We start from the raw sequence: 13,928 nt of genomic DNA, 5'->3' as shown, positions 1-13,928 counted from the left end.
TAAAATCAAAAGCAAGATAGTTACTTCCCAGATACAATGCGGTATAGGCATTAGGTAAATAAAGCCATTCCAAAAGGGAGAAATTGGCCAAGACAAAGGGGCTATAGGCCCCATGCAAGTCCGAAATCCAACAAGGCAGTCAAGTCTTAAAGCTCCAAAATGACTGGGAGAAATTGGCCAAGACAAAGGGGCTATAGGCCCCATGCAAGTCTGAAATCCAACAAGGCAGTCAAATCTTAAAGCTCCAAAATGATCTCCTTTGACTCCAAGTCTCATATCCAGGTCACACTGATAAAAGAGGTGGGTTCCCATGGTCTTGGGCAGCTCCCCACCTGTGGTTTTTGCAGGATACAGCCTTGCTCCCCGCTGCTCTCACGGGCTGGTGTTCAGTGTCTGTGGCTTTTCCAGGTGCACAGTGCAAGCTGTCAGTGGATCTATCATTCTGGAGTCTGGAGGATGGTGGCCCTCTTCTCACAGCTCCACTAGGCAGTACCCCAGTAGGGACTCTGTGTAGGGGATCTGACCCCACATTTCCCTTCTGCACTGCCCTAGCAGATGTTCTCTATGAAAGCCCCGCCCCTGCAGCAAACTTCTGCCTGGACATCCAGGCATTTTCATACATCCTCTGAAATCTAGGTGAAGGTTCCCAAACCTCAATTCTTGACCTTCTGTGCACTCGCAGGCTCAACACCATGTGCAAGTTGCAAGGCTTGGGGCTTGCACCCTCTGAAGCCATGGCCTCAGCTCTATGCTGGCCCCTTTCAGCCATGGCTAGAGCGGCTGGAAGGCAGGGCACCGAGTCTATAGGCAGCATACAACACAGGGACCCTGGGCCCGCCCATGAAACCACTTTTTCCTCCTAGGCCTCCAGGCCTGTGATGGGAGGGGTGGCTGTGAAGACCTCTGACATGCCCTGAAGACATTTTCCCCATTGTCTTGGGGATTAACATTTGGCTCCTTGTTACTTATGCAAATTTCTGCAGCCAGCTTGAATTTCTCCTCGGAAAACAAGATTTTCTTTAATATCACATTGTCCAGCTGCAAATTTTCTGAACTTTTATGCTCTGCTTCTCTTATAAAACTGAATGCCTTTAACAGCACCCCAGTCAACTCTTGAATGTTTTCCTGCTTAGAAATTTCTTCCACTAGATACCCTAAATCATCTCTCTCAAGTTCAAAGTTGCACAAATCTCTAGGGCAGGTGCAAAATGCCACCAGACTCTTAGCTAAAATATACCAAGAGTCACCTTTACTCCAGTTCCCAACAAGTTCCTAATCTCCATCTGAGACCACCTCAGCCTGGATTTCATTATCCATATCAATATCAGCATTTTGGTAAAAACCATTCAACAAGTCTCTACTGAGTTCCAAACTTTCCCACATTTTCTTGTCTTCTTCTGAGCCCTCCAAACTGTTCCAACCTCTGCCTATTACCCAGTTCCAAAGTCGCTTCCACATTTTCAGGTGTTTTCAGTAGCGCCCCACTCTACTGGTACCAGTTTACTCTTTTAATCTATTTTCATGCTGCTGATAAAGACATACCCGAGACTGGGCAATTTACAAAAGAAAGAGGTTTATTAGACTTAAACAGTTCCACGTGGTTGGGGAGGCCTCACAATCACAGCAGAAGGTAAAAGGCATGTCTCATATGGCGACAGACAAGAGAAGACAGCTTGTGCAGGAAAACTCCCCTTTTTAAACCGATCAGATCTCAAGCGACTTACTAATGCTCACAAGAACAGCATGGGAAAGACCCACCCCATGATTCAATTATCTCCCACTGGGTCCCTCCCACAACATGAGGAAATTATGGGAGCTACAAATTTGGGTGGGGACACAGAGCCAAACCATATCATGCATAAAAGCACTTTTTGGAGGAGTCCATAGATTTCATCTTTTCCTATGAAGTAGTCAAAACCTAAGCTATTTCACTGACGTTACCCCAAGGTCTAAAACAGTGTCTGGCAAATAAAAGATTGAGAATTTTTCTTTACTCAGCTACTGCTTTAGTGATTCACAGCAAAGGTTCTAAGCTCATTCTTTATCACCAGTGGACTTACCAGCTAGACCAAATATGGTCAGAGTGAAAACTTCATATCTGATGCTTAGAAATCAGATTGAATTAAAAATAACAACCCAACCAATTGGTTATTCATTTTTTCTTCATGGTAAACAAACACAGGAATTCTTAAACACTAGATCTAGTAAGTAAAGCTGTAGATTTAAAAAACAAAAACAAGAACAAAACAAAACAAACAAACAAAAACGAGGGTTCTGAATAAATTTTTCCAACCTCTCTCGATAGAGGAAGGCTTCAAACCAAGTTTACCTGGCTACAAAACACACCTAAATTTTCAGAAGAGGAATATATTTCTGTTGACTACATTTTCAAAACCTTCAAATGCAATTATAATTAACAAATATGAACTAATTCAATTAATCAGTTACAAATTATATGCCTACAAAGTCACTCCTTTGGATCTAAAACTCATATATCTAAGGTGGGTTATATAATAAGAAAGGGAAAGAAATGTGGATGTTTTGGTGGTAGTGTGAGAGAGGTGGGGTTTAAATTACTTTCAAGTGATTTGGATTGCAACCAATATTATTTCCCCAAGGTCCAAAAAATGAATCACATGCAAAGCTAGGAAATGAATCCAAAATGCCTAACACCCACGATACAGTGCTTTTTTTTTTTCACCCAGAAAACTATCTGAAAGGCTGCAAACAACGGAGCCTTCCAGAGATGCAGTGGGTGGTTTTTGTCCACACAGTACATCAGATGGCACCTTTCAGTAAACCAGCACTTCATCCTGCGGAGAACGGAATCCAGATTTCAGCTGGAAAGCTCGGTAAAGTTACCTTTGTATTTTGTCCCTGAATGTCTTCATCTATAGCTGTTACTAGTAGACTAAGTAGGTGCTGTTTCAGGTGGCTGTCTAGTATGGAATAGCTATAATTCTCCAAAGTTTAAGTTAATGATAGATGTTTGCTTTTCAGACAAACTAATTCAAGGACAGAGATTATAGTTGTAGGGTTTGGTATATTTTTTAAATAACAGAGCGCCATCCTTAAAGCAGTGATTCTTAGGGAGAGGCATACAACCCCAAACCTCAAGAATATCAGAACTTCCTGGGGGTGTATGCGATGAAAAAAAAAGCAAATATTTAAGTTCATAATTCTGTTTTGTTTTGTAACAAGAGTTTCGCTCTTACTGCCCAGGCTGGAGTACAATGGCGTGATCTTGGCTCACCACAACCTCCACCTCCCAGGTTCAAGCAAATTCTCCTGCCTCAGCCTCCCGAGTAGCTGGGATTACAGGCGCATGTCACCATACCAGGCTAATTTTTTTATTTTTAGTAGAGACAGGGTTTCTCCATGTTGGTCAGGCTGGTCTCGAACTCCTGACCTCAGGTGATCCACCTGCCTTGGCCTCCCAAAGTGCTGGGATTACAGGCGTGAGCCACTGCGCTCGGCCCATAATTTTGTATTTAAAAAAGGAAAACAAAAACATTACCCTTATAACAAGAACACTTAAAGAAGGGTGTGTGACTCTTCCATTAAGAGAGGGGAAACAGGTGAAGTAAAGCTGCAATTCCTGTTTTCACAAGTGTAGCTGATTAGATGCCCTGGAGGGCCCTTCTGCTCCAACAACAAGATCTCACATAAGTCATAGTTTTTATTCCATGTCTCACAAGGAAGTCGGGGAAATCTTTAAAAGGACAAACCAATATAGCTGTAGGCTAAAACCAGAGAGCAGAAAGATGGGTAGGAGTGTTAAACTGAGAGCAAAGGGTCATTTTAACACTTCAGTGGGCCGGGTGCGGTGGCTCACGCCTGTAATCCCAGCATTTTGGGAGGTCAAGGCAGGTGGATCACCTGAGGTCAGGAGTTTGAGACTAGCCTGGCCAACATGGCGAAACCCCGTCTCTACTAAAAATACAAAAATTAGCCAGGCGTGTTGGCACATGCCTGTAATCCCAGCTACTCAGGAGGCTGAGGCGGGAGAATCGCTTGAACTTGGAAGGTGGTGGTTGCAGTGGGCCGAGATCATGCCACTGCACTCCAGCCTGGGCAACAGAGCGAGACTCCAGCTTAAAAACAAACAAATAAAAAAACACTCCAGTGGGGACACTGAGCCCTTGGACCAGCAGAAAGGTGGGCAAGAGGAAAGCAGAGCCTGAGATTTTTAAGTAATGCCAGGGATCCTGAAACAGCTAGTCACCCCAGAGACAGGCACTGTCACTCAGTGGAAGGCTGCACTCTCAAGAAAAGGCATCCTTGGCTGGGCGCGGTGCCTCACGCCTGTAATCCCAGCACTTTGGGAAGCCGAGGCGGGCGGATCACCTGTGGTCAGGAGTTCAAGACCAGCCTGGCCAACATGGTGAAACACTGTCTCTACTAAAAATACAAAAATTAGCCAGGCATGGCATGGTGGCGGGCACCTGTAATCCCAGCTACTCAGGAGGCTGAGGCAGGAGAATCACTTGAGGTTGCAGTGATTTCCGAGCCGAGATTTCCACTGCATTCCAGCATGGGCGAAAGAGCAAAACTCCGTCTCAAAAAAAAAAAAAAAAAAAGGCGCCAGCCACGGTGGCTCGCACTTCAGGAGGCTGAGGCGAGTGGATCACCTGAGGTCCAGAGTTCGAGACCAGCTTGGCCAACATGGAGAAACCCTGTCTCTACTAAAAATACAAAAATTAGCTAGGCATGGTGGCAGGATCCTGTAACCCCAGCTACTCAGGAGGCTGAAGCAGGAGAATCACTTGAACCCAGGAGGCGGAGGTTGCAGTGAGCCGAGATCACGCCCTTGCACTCCAGCCTGGGCAACAAAAGCGAAACTCTGTCTCAAGAAAAAAAAAAAAAGGCATCCCTGACACACTAATATCCAGAATCTATAACAAACTTTACAAGAAAAAAATAATCCCATTAAAAAGTGGGCAAGACATAAACAGATACTTCTCAAAAGACATGTATGTGGCCAACACACATACAAAAAAATGCTCAACATCGCTCATCATCAGAGAGATGCAAATCCAAACCACAACGAAATGCCATCTCACACCAGTCAGAATGGCTATTAAATAATCAAAAAACAGGCCGGGTGCAGTGCCTCATGCATGTAATCCCAGCACTTTAGGAGGCCAAGGTGGGCAGATCACCTAAGGTCAGGAGTTCGAGACCAGCCTGGCCAACATGGCAAAACCCTGTCTCTACTAAAAATACAAAAACTAGTCGGGCATGATGGCAGGAGCCTGTAATCCCAGTTACTTGGGAGGCTGAGGTAGAAGAATCGCTTGAACCCAAGAGGCAGAGGTTGCAGTGAGCCGAGATCGCACCACTGCACTCCAGCCTGAAAACAGAGCAAGACTCCATCTCAAAAAAAAAAAAAAAAAAAAAAAAAAGCAATAGATGTTAGTGAGATTGCAAAGAAAGCTATTTGGGAGGCTGAGGTCAAAGGACCACTTGAGACCAGGAGTTTAGTGTGGGCAATATAGTGAGACCTCGTCTCAAAAAAAATTAAATAAAATAAAAAATACTTCCCCCGGTGTGGTGGTGCACACCAATAGAAAAACAAAAGAGAAAGCATCCTTGGGTTAGGCCTAGATTTTCATAGATTAATATCAACCAAATATCCATTTATAATACAAGCAAAGAAACCACCATATGTACAAGTCATAAGAAATAACAAACAACAGATTTAGATCTCCAAGAACTTCAGATATTTGAAATATCACATATGGAATACAAAACAGCTGTGCACACAATGTTTTAAAAATTTGAAAAGGAGTAAGCCAGGTGCGGTGGCTCACACCTGTGATCCAGCACTTTGGGAGGCTGAGGCGGGCTGATCACCTGAGGTCGGGAATTCGAGACCAGCCTGATCAACATGGAGAAACCCCATCTCTACTAAAAATACAAAAATTAGCCAGGCGTGGTGGCGGCCGCCTGTAATCCCAGCTACTCCAGAGGCTGAGGCAGGAGAATTGCTTGACCCCGGGAGGCGGCAGTTGCGGTGAGTCGAGATTGCACCATTGTACTCCAGCCTGGGCAACAACAGCAAAACTCCATCTCAAAAAAAAAAAAAAAGGAGTAAAAAAATTAAGCAAGCAAAAAACAACTTGATTATAAAAAGAACCAAGAAAATTTTAGAAATGAATAATATAATTGGTGAAAAAACTCTGTGTATTGATTGGTTATCAATAATAAGTTAGATACAGCTGGAAGCAGAAAAAGTTAGCTGTAAAACAAAAATGAATAAAGAACCCAGAATAGCACAGAGAGACAAGAACATGAAAAAATGACAAAGGAGGTTAACAGTATTGAAGGACAGAATGACTAAACATGTTTAATTGCAGTCACAGAAAGAAAAAGTTAAGCAGGTAGAAGCTAGGTGATATTTGAACGGATAAGAACTGAGAATTCTCAAGAAAGAAAGAAACTCACAGGTATACAAACCACAACATATAACAAGTAGAATAACTGAAAAGAAATTCAGGCAGGGCATGGTGGTGTATGCCCATAATCTCAGCACTTTGGGAGGCTAAGGCAGTAGGATCCCTTAAACTCAGGAGTTCAAGATCAGACTGGGGAACATAGTAAGACCTTGTTTCTACAAAAAAATGTTCAAAAAATTAGCCAGGTGAGGCTCCAGAACCCGTGAAACAAATGTCTTATTTATGCCACCTGTTTGTGGTATTCTGTTATAGAAGCCCAAGCTCACTAAGACCCCAGATAGAGCAATAAGCACAATGCTTATCACATAGTTTTCAGTAATTGGCAGGTGTTATTAATCATTATAACTCACTCATCCCAAAATAAAACATTTGCATTCCCAAGTCCATGCCTTTGCCCACATTATTTCCTCCACTTTCCCATCCACACCGCTGTCCCTCCCAAATCTATACTTAAGTCAGTCAATTATCTGTACAAGTCCAGCTCCTTTTTGAAATTCTCCTCTACCAGGTCAGCCCAGAGAGAGTAAGTGCTCTCACTTCTAAACCCACAGAATATTTACCCAAATGCTGCTCTGTTATTTGACTAAACTATATGTTCCCTCTGGTAAAGGGAAGACATTATCTTAAGTTCTCCTGTTTTGCCCATGGAATGCTTTACTGCCATGAAAATGGAGACTACCAAATAAATATGGATTGGCTGATTAAGTTTCAGTACCCTGACAGAGATGCTTTAAAGGAAAAACATGCCCCACCCCCGCCAAAAAAAAAAAAAAAAAAGCAGCTGTCTTTGGATTTGTTGCATTGTCTCTAAGCTTCCAGGCAGCTGTACTTCATTCTAAAGACATCCAACAGGGAAGTCCATGTTGGGCAGGAAGAAGTGATGGGGCACATCAGCTGACAGAGTGCTTCGGGAAACATCTTTCAGAGTCTAGTTTCAACAGAAGTCAATTTCACCCCGTATTTTTATCACTCAAGAGGAAGAAAACAGAGATCTTCCAGGGGCTGCCACAGAGTAGGTGCTCAATAAATTTTGGATCGCTTTGAACAGGTGAACAAAGGCCATTACTCAGATCGTTTTGTCAGTGTGTTCAAAAAGAAGGGGGGAGGCGGGTAATCTCGGCAGCTCTCAGTTTTCCAGCTAACCATTTGCTGAGGACACCACAGCTGACTCCCCCACCCAAAAGTCAGTGGCAACTAATCTCTCAAATGAGTCACAAAGAATACATTATCAAGCAACTGAACTTCCAGTCAGCCACTCCTTCATCCAATGTGGCTGATATTAAGAAGCTAGAAAAAGGCAGAATCCACATGCTATCACATTAAACAAACAAATTATATTTTCCCATTACTAGTGCCAAATTTAAAATTCCACTATTGTATCTAATGGAAGCCAAACCAAGATGCAATTTTTTTCATTACACAAAAAATATCCTCATCAAAGAACATTTGGAAAACAGACAAAGGAATACAAGAATCAACCAGGAAAACAAAAACAAAGAAAAGCAGAAAACAATTTGCTGTAACACTTCCACTCATAAACAGCCCCTATCAACATTCTGGTTCATTCTCATCCTGTTTTTTCCCCTAAGCATAGATGTTTTGTGTAATCGTAATCATACAGTATATACTAGTATACCTGCAGCTTGTGTCACTTAAATGATATCATAAGCATTTCTCCATCTTTTTCTCCTTCTTAACCTTGTAACTGCACAAAAGCAGATGGCAGAAAGATTCTGAAATTAAACCAAGTCAATAAATTATTACCATTCTCTTTCTTCCACAATAACTACTGTAGTACAAACTGACACTTTTCCAGAAGTTCCTAGGGCCACTAGAAATAAGACATTTTTAAAAAAATGCCTCGACACAAAGAGAGTGTTTAAGAAATGTTAACTCACTTTCAAGTGACAAAGGGAGATAAACTGAATATTTACTAGAATCACCTCTGGAAAGATACAAAAAAATTAAATTCAGCCTCTGTTACCAACAAAATGTTTATTATCATTGAGAAAATACAATGCACTGACACCTAACAACTAAAGCCCAATGTAAATCGGAGTCAATTACCCTGGCTCTTTAAGGGCTGGCGATGTTTTACCCATTTTGCAACCCTAGCACACAGAACAGTGCCTGAGACATCATAGATACTCAATAAATGGCTGTTGTACTAAACGGAACTAGAGACTATGATCTAAGCTTATTTAGAGATAGGAAGGATCACTGTGGGCTGAGGTTGTCAAACATAGCAGATAGCATGACTATGGCAGAATTTGATTTTGGCAATAATTTTCAGGAAGAAGGCTGAACCATAGAAACCTTGGGAAACTGCAAATGAAAGATAATGTAAAAAAAAATGTTCATATAGTCCTAACTCTATTAAATAGTTTGATGTCTTTATACAAGCAGCACTGAAACCTCTGCTGTATGTATTAACTACTCATGGGAAATGTAATATATAACACATAACAGATACTACTTAAAACCAAAAGAAACACACCAACACAAAACACTACAGCATTCCTGGGACATCAGAAACAAGGGCTAACTCTCAGGAAGCTTTCTGTGTGCCATGCCAAGAAGCAAAGAGACAGTCAATTAAGGCTTTAGCTCTCCATATAGAGTACCACAGTGGATACTGTCCTTGCTAAACTAGGTGTAAAAGAATGTGCTTACCAAAACTTTCTTTCAGGATCTCTGTACACTCCAGTGAAGCTATTTGCATATACTGCTAGAATTCTGGGAGTACATACAAAGATCTGAAATTTGCATTCAACTTTGACAGCATAACATTCACACCACCTGACTATAAACATCTTTTTTTCCCCCCAAGACGGAGTTTCACTCTTGTACCCCAGGCAAGAGTGCAGTGGCGCAATCTCAGCTCACTGCAACCTCCACCTCCCGGGTTCAAGTGATTCTCCTGCCTCAGCCTCCAGAGTAGCTGGGACTACAGGCAAGCACCAGCACGCCCGGCTAATTTTTGTATTTTTAGTAGAGACAGGGCTTCATCATGTTGGCCAAGATGTTCTTGATCTCCTGACCTTGTGATCCGCCCACCTCGGCTTCCCAAAGTGCTGGCGTGAGCCACTGTACCCGGCCAACTATAAACATATCTTAAAAGAGAATCCAGCTGGGCGCGGTGGCTCACGCCTGTAATCTCAGCACTTTGGTAGGCCAAGGCGGGCAGGTCACTTGAGGTCAGGAGTTCAAGACCAGCCTGGCCAACATGGTGAAACCCCATGTCTACTAAAAACAATACAAAAATTAGTCAGGCAAGGTGGCACGCATCTGTAATCTCAGCTACTCGGGAGGCTGAGGCAGGAGGATGGCTTTAACCTGGGAGGCGGAGTTTTGCAGTGAGTTTTGCAGTGAGCTGAGCTCATGCCACTGCATCAGAAACTCAGTCTCAAAAAAAAAAAAAAATCCAACTTCACCACTAGGGTATTCTTCAGCAGACTCCATACATCCTAACTTCATTCACACATATTTTCCTTTCTTTTACTACATTTGTGCTTTTAAAAAATTCAAAGAATTTATGGAGAAGGAATTTGCTAATACCACATCTCTAACAGCTGCTAGCTGAATGTACTAAATCCATAGCTGCGTCTGTTACATTATGTGGCCATCTTATACTTGAGGAAAGTCTGGTTGCTTTCAAAAGAACTGATTTAAACCCACCCCATGGAGTTTAAGAACAAGTTCCATGGAGCTTAGGGGTTGTGTGGATAATTCCGCCTGAATGTAATACTGCAATTACTTATGATTAAGTATCTCTAGTACTTATCCATTCAGTCTCCTTAGCCTGAAGCACTGAAGAACAAATGCCCATCAACAAGTCATGTGGGAATGAGCAGCTGATATAAAGTACCGCATGCTTTCAAGACAGGTGTTCTTTGTTTTTTTTAAAACATACACACAAGTCTGACAATGATTATATCTGCCAGATAATTAAGAATTAGAACATAAAAGAATATGCCATTCTAAAAAACGTTACTGGAGTCCAAACAGATGCAAATAAAAGAATTAAACATTTTTTCAAAAATTTCCCAGAAATTTTGATTTTCAGATTTTGATATGCTTCAGCACACAAGTTGTCTTATCTGAAGAATGAAAACTGTTGCTGTTTTAATTCTAAATAAGGCACTTCTCTCTAGAATATCAAAGATTTGGAAACCTAACACTAATGAGTACACAATCATTCAAAAAAGACATGTGGCATAACATTTGTAAAGCTGAACTGCACCTGTCATGAGTCAACAAAAGAATATTTTATATACAAACCACATAGTGTTGAAAACTTGATAATCTGTTTAAACTGATCCATTAAAAGAACTCCACCGTCAAATGGAATAATACAAAAAACTAAAAATTGGATTAACACAAATAATGAAGGATTTCCCATTTAAAACGCACAGGGTATCACTCCCGACAAGGGTCTGAATCTCTCCATACTTCTGTTCCTTCATCCACAAAAGGGCACAACAATAGTAACGACTTCTTAGAGTTATCAAGATTAAATAAATTAGCACACATTAAATTCTTGTAACAGAGCCTGGCAAAGGGTAACCACAAAAGAAATGTTTGCTATTATATCAAGAACCAAAATTTTTAAGATGAAAATAAATAGTAATAGCAATTGAGAATAATCATAAAAAATAAAAAGGACACAGTTGTTATGACTTCTGGAAGGACAGTTTTAGGGTAGCTTAAAGCATAAACCAAATAATGGAAAAAGAGCCCCTACTAAAAAAAAGATAGCTACACGCCTTCAAAGTGGATTCATACATCCTACTACCTCGATTATTTGTCATTAGAACTAGTTTGCAAAATTTGATTCTTCCTCCTACGCTCTGCATGTGAATCCCAGCCCCTACCAGCAAAAAAGCCACAAAACTAGTCCCTTAGGGGAAGGAAATCAGAGGTTAAGGGTAAGTGAAGCTCTTTGCATTTTCTAGTTTTATTAACAAACTACCAAGTTGAAATTCATTCCTGAGCTAAACTGCCAAATGCTTCTGCAACAAAAACTGCAAACTTTCACGTGAACAGATCTTTTCAACAATAGAGAGTTGTTCCAGGCTGTGAATAGGACAGTGTCAGTGTGACCAACACAGCGGGTGCTGGACATTCCTGACACCCTTGTCCCCTGGCTAGCCTTTGATCACTTATCTCCCAACAGCATTTGGTTTTGGGAATCACTTTCAGGCAAAGTATACAGACTTTGCCTTAGCGTATATAATCTATACGCTAAAACTCATCTTTTGTCACAGCCCATCACGAGCATCCCATTAGCATAAAGCACCAAACACAGGAATGCTTTGTTTTCCAAAATCTGTCCACCTTCACTCCTAAACAGTCCCTCCGTGTTTTAATTTGTATATTCTGGAAAACATCATGGGATGACAGTGGCAACTCAAACAATAAAATAATCTAAGAACCGAAAAAGGTCCTGGTCTGGTTACCTGCGGATGGCTGCCAGGGGAAAAGTGTGGTGTCCTGCTTTAGGTAAATATGAAGTTGAGGCTTCACTACTTAGAATGCAGCCTTGGAAAGCAGACTAGACTTGACTCTGAAAATGGATTAATGAAACCTACCTCACAGAGCTGCTGAAAGGAGTAAACGAGATAATGGCTCCAAAGTGCCTAGTAGACAGTACAAGCTCACTAAACGAAAGCTATTTTAGTCCTCTGTACAACTGTCCAGGAAAATGTGGATCTAATGAGAATTCCAAACAGAGGGAAAGAAAATGCACAAAACTATCAAGTTTATTAGCGTGTCTTGATCAAATGCCCCGAATGCTATTTCCGGATAAGGGTCTGCGTGGTCTCCTCGGCCAGGCCAGAGACAAAAAAGGTACTGGATTGATATCCATTTTATTTCTGTAAAAAGCAGTTCCTTTGTGTCGAGTCAAATGAACTGCAGATCCCCAGAGGGCTGTGACCAAGCAGCCCGCCAGGCCTCGGAGCTCTGCCTCGCCGGTCCTCAGCTACGTCCCCCGCTCACCGTCCCTTCTGGAGAGCACAGCACTGCTGCGCAGGGTCTTCCAGCAAGTTCCAGCGCCCACGCCGCAGCTGCCGCGCTCCCTCCAGAGGGCCGTGCCCACCGCCCGGGAGGGGTCCACCCGGGGGATGAGCCCACCGCCCAGCACAGGAGCCCGCCTGGGAGGAGCCCACCCGGGGGATGAGCCCACCGCCCAGCACAGGAGCCCGCCCGAGAAGAGCCCGCCCCCGGGGTCCGACGGCTGTCCGGGACCGACTCACTGCCTGGGACGGGCCCCCCATCCCGAATTAGCTCCCCGCCCCGGTCCAACTGCCAGGCGTCCCAGGGCCCCCGCCCTAGCCAGGCCCGGGTCCCAGCCCTGGCTGCGGGGACGCGGGCGCGCGCCGCCCCTCCGGCCCGGGACCCCGGGAGCCCTCGGAGCCAGGACCGCTATCCTCGCCCGGACCGGCTCCAGCAGCTTCGGCCCGCTCTGCTTCCGTCGCCCCCAGACCCTAGTCTCCCAACAGCGGAAACGCGCAAACTCACCCCTGAAAAGCAGCAGCAGGAAGAAGTCAGGCAGCCGAGCGCAGAGCCGGAGTCGCGGTGGCCGCCTCAGCGCCATGTCGAGGGTTGCTGAGGGGCCAGCGGCAGCGCGGCGCAGCTTGTAGTCCCCGCGCGCATGCGCCCAGCCTGCCGGGACCCTGCGACCCGCCCCAGTTACCATGGCGACCGCCGGGCCCAGCCGAGCAGGCACCATGGTGACAGAGGAAGCTGAAGTCTAGCTGCTTACGGATGCAGCGATGCTCTGGACCGGCACATGGGTTCTCTTTCGATGAACTCGGCGGGAGGAGAGTAAAGAAGTATGTACAAGAGTGAAGCAGGGTATATTTCTATAGCTATAGAATAAATCCATCACAACAGGTCGGAGAAGGAACACTCCTTTAAAATTTGGGAAATAAAGTATTTCTTATTTTACAAATAAGGATGCAGCCCAGTTATCTTGGAAGCATTATCGCCCTCACATCTTTTGGGCCCCCAATTCCAAATTGATGGAAGGAAAAGAGCTGAAATCTGCTTAAAACATAAGCAATACATACATTATACAGTATATAAAAGTGATGTCTTGCTAAAATAATTTGTTTATGTGGTAGATCAAAACCATGATGGCATACCCAATAGTTTATTCTGCAGAAAAGCAGACTAATTATTTGCTCTGATTTCTGAATACTGGGAGATAGTAAAACCAGGGAAGAACAGGTAAGATGAGGACAAACAGGAAAAATGAAGAGAAGGATAAATTAAAGCAGAAATTAGATCTAAAAAAGCAGGAGTATTTAAAGTCTCGCTTAATACTATGGAAAATACTTGAAAAGCTTGTATTTTAGCAAGTATAGAAAGTACACCTCCAATGTTCCCAGAAACAGCAGTCTAGCAACAGAATTCTGAATATAATTGTTAGTAAAATAAGCCAGTTTCCAACTAATATTTTTAATG

At 43.2% G+C, this 13,928-nt stretch overlaps 1 protein-coding gene across 2 annotated transcripts in view; it reads right to left on the bottom strand.

Annotated features, from left to right (window-relative positions):
• The window catches only part of JAM3 (junctional adhesion molecule 3), an 84,995-nt gene extending 71,856 nt beyond the window's left edge, over positions 1-13,139 (bottom strand). The window contains exon 1 of one of the 2 annotated variants that reach the window (XM_529458.9): positions 12,981-13,139. In XM_529458.9, coding sequence (XP_529458.4) covers positions 12,981-13,056 — 76 coding nt within the window. In that variant the 5' untranslated portion in view covers positions 13,057-13,139. The remainder of the gene's footprint in view (positions 1-12,980) is intronic. The other variant, XM_054662869.2, reaches the window with a different exon arrangement.
• Positions 13,140-13,928: the final 789 nt, after the last annotated feature.

The sequence above is a fragment of the Pan troglodytes genome, chromosome 9, assembly GCF_028858775.2.
Source record: "Pan troglodytes isolate AG18354 chromosome 9, NHGRI_mPanTro3-v2.0_pri, whole genome shotgun sequence".
Classification (NCBI taxonomy): Eukaryota; Metazoa; Chordata; class Mammalia; order Primates; family Hominidae; genus Pan; species Pan troglodytes.
This window is presented reverse-complemented; position numbering and strand designations above follow the sequence as displayed.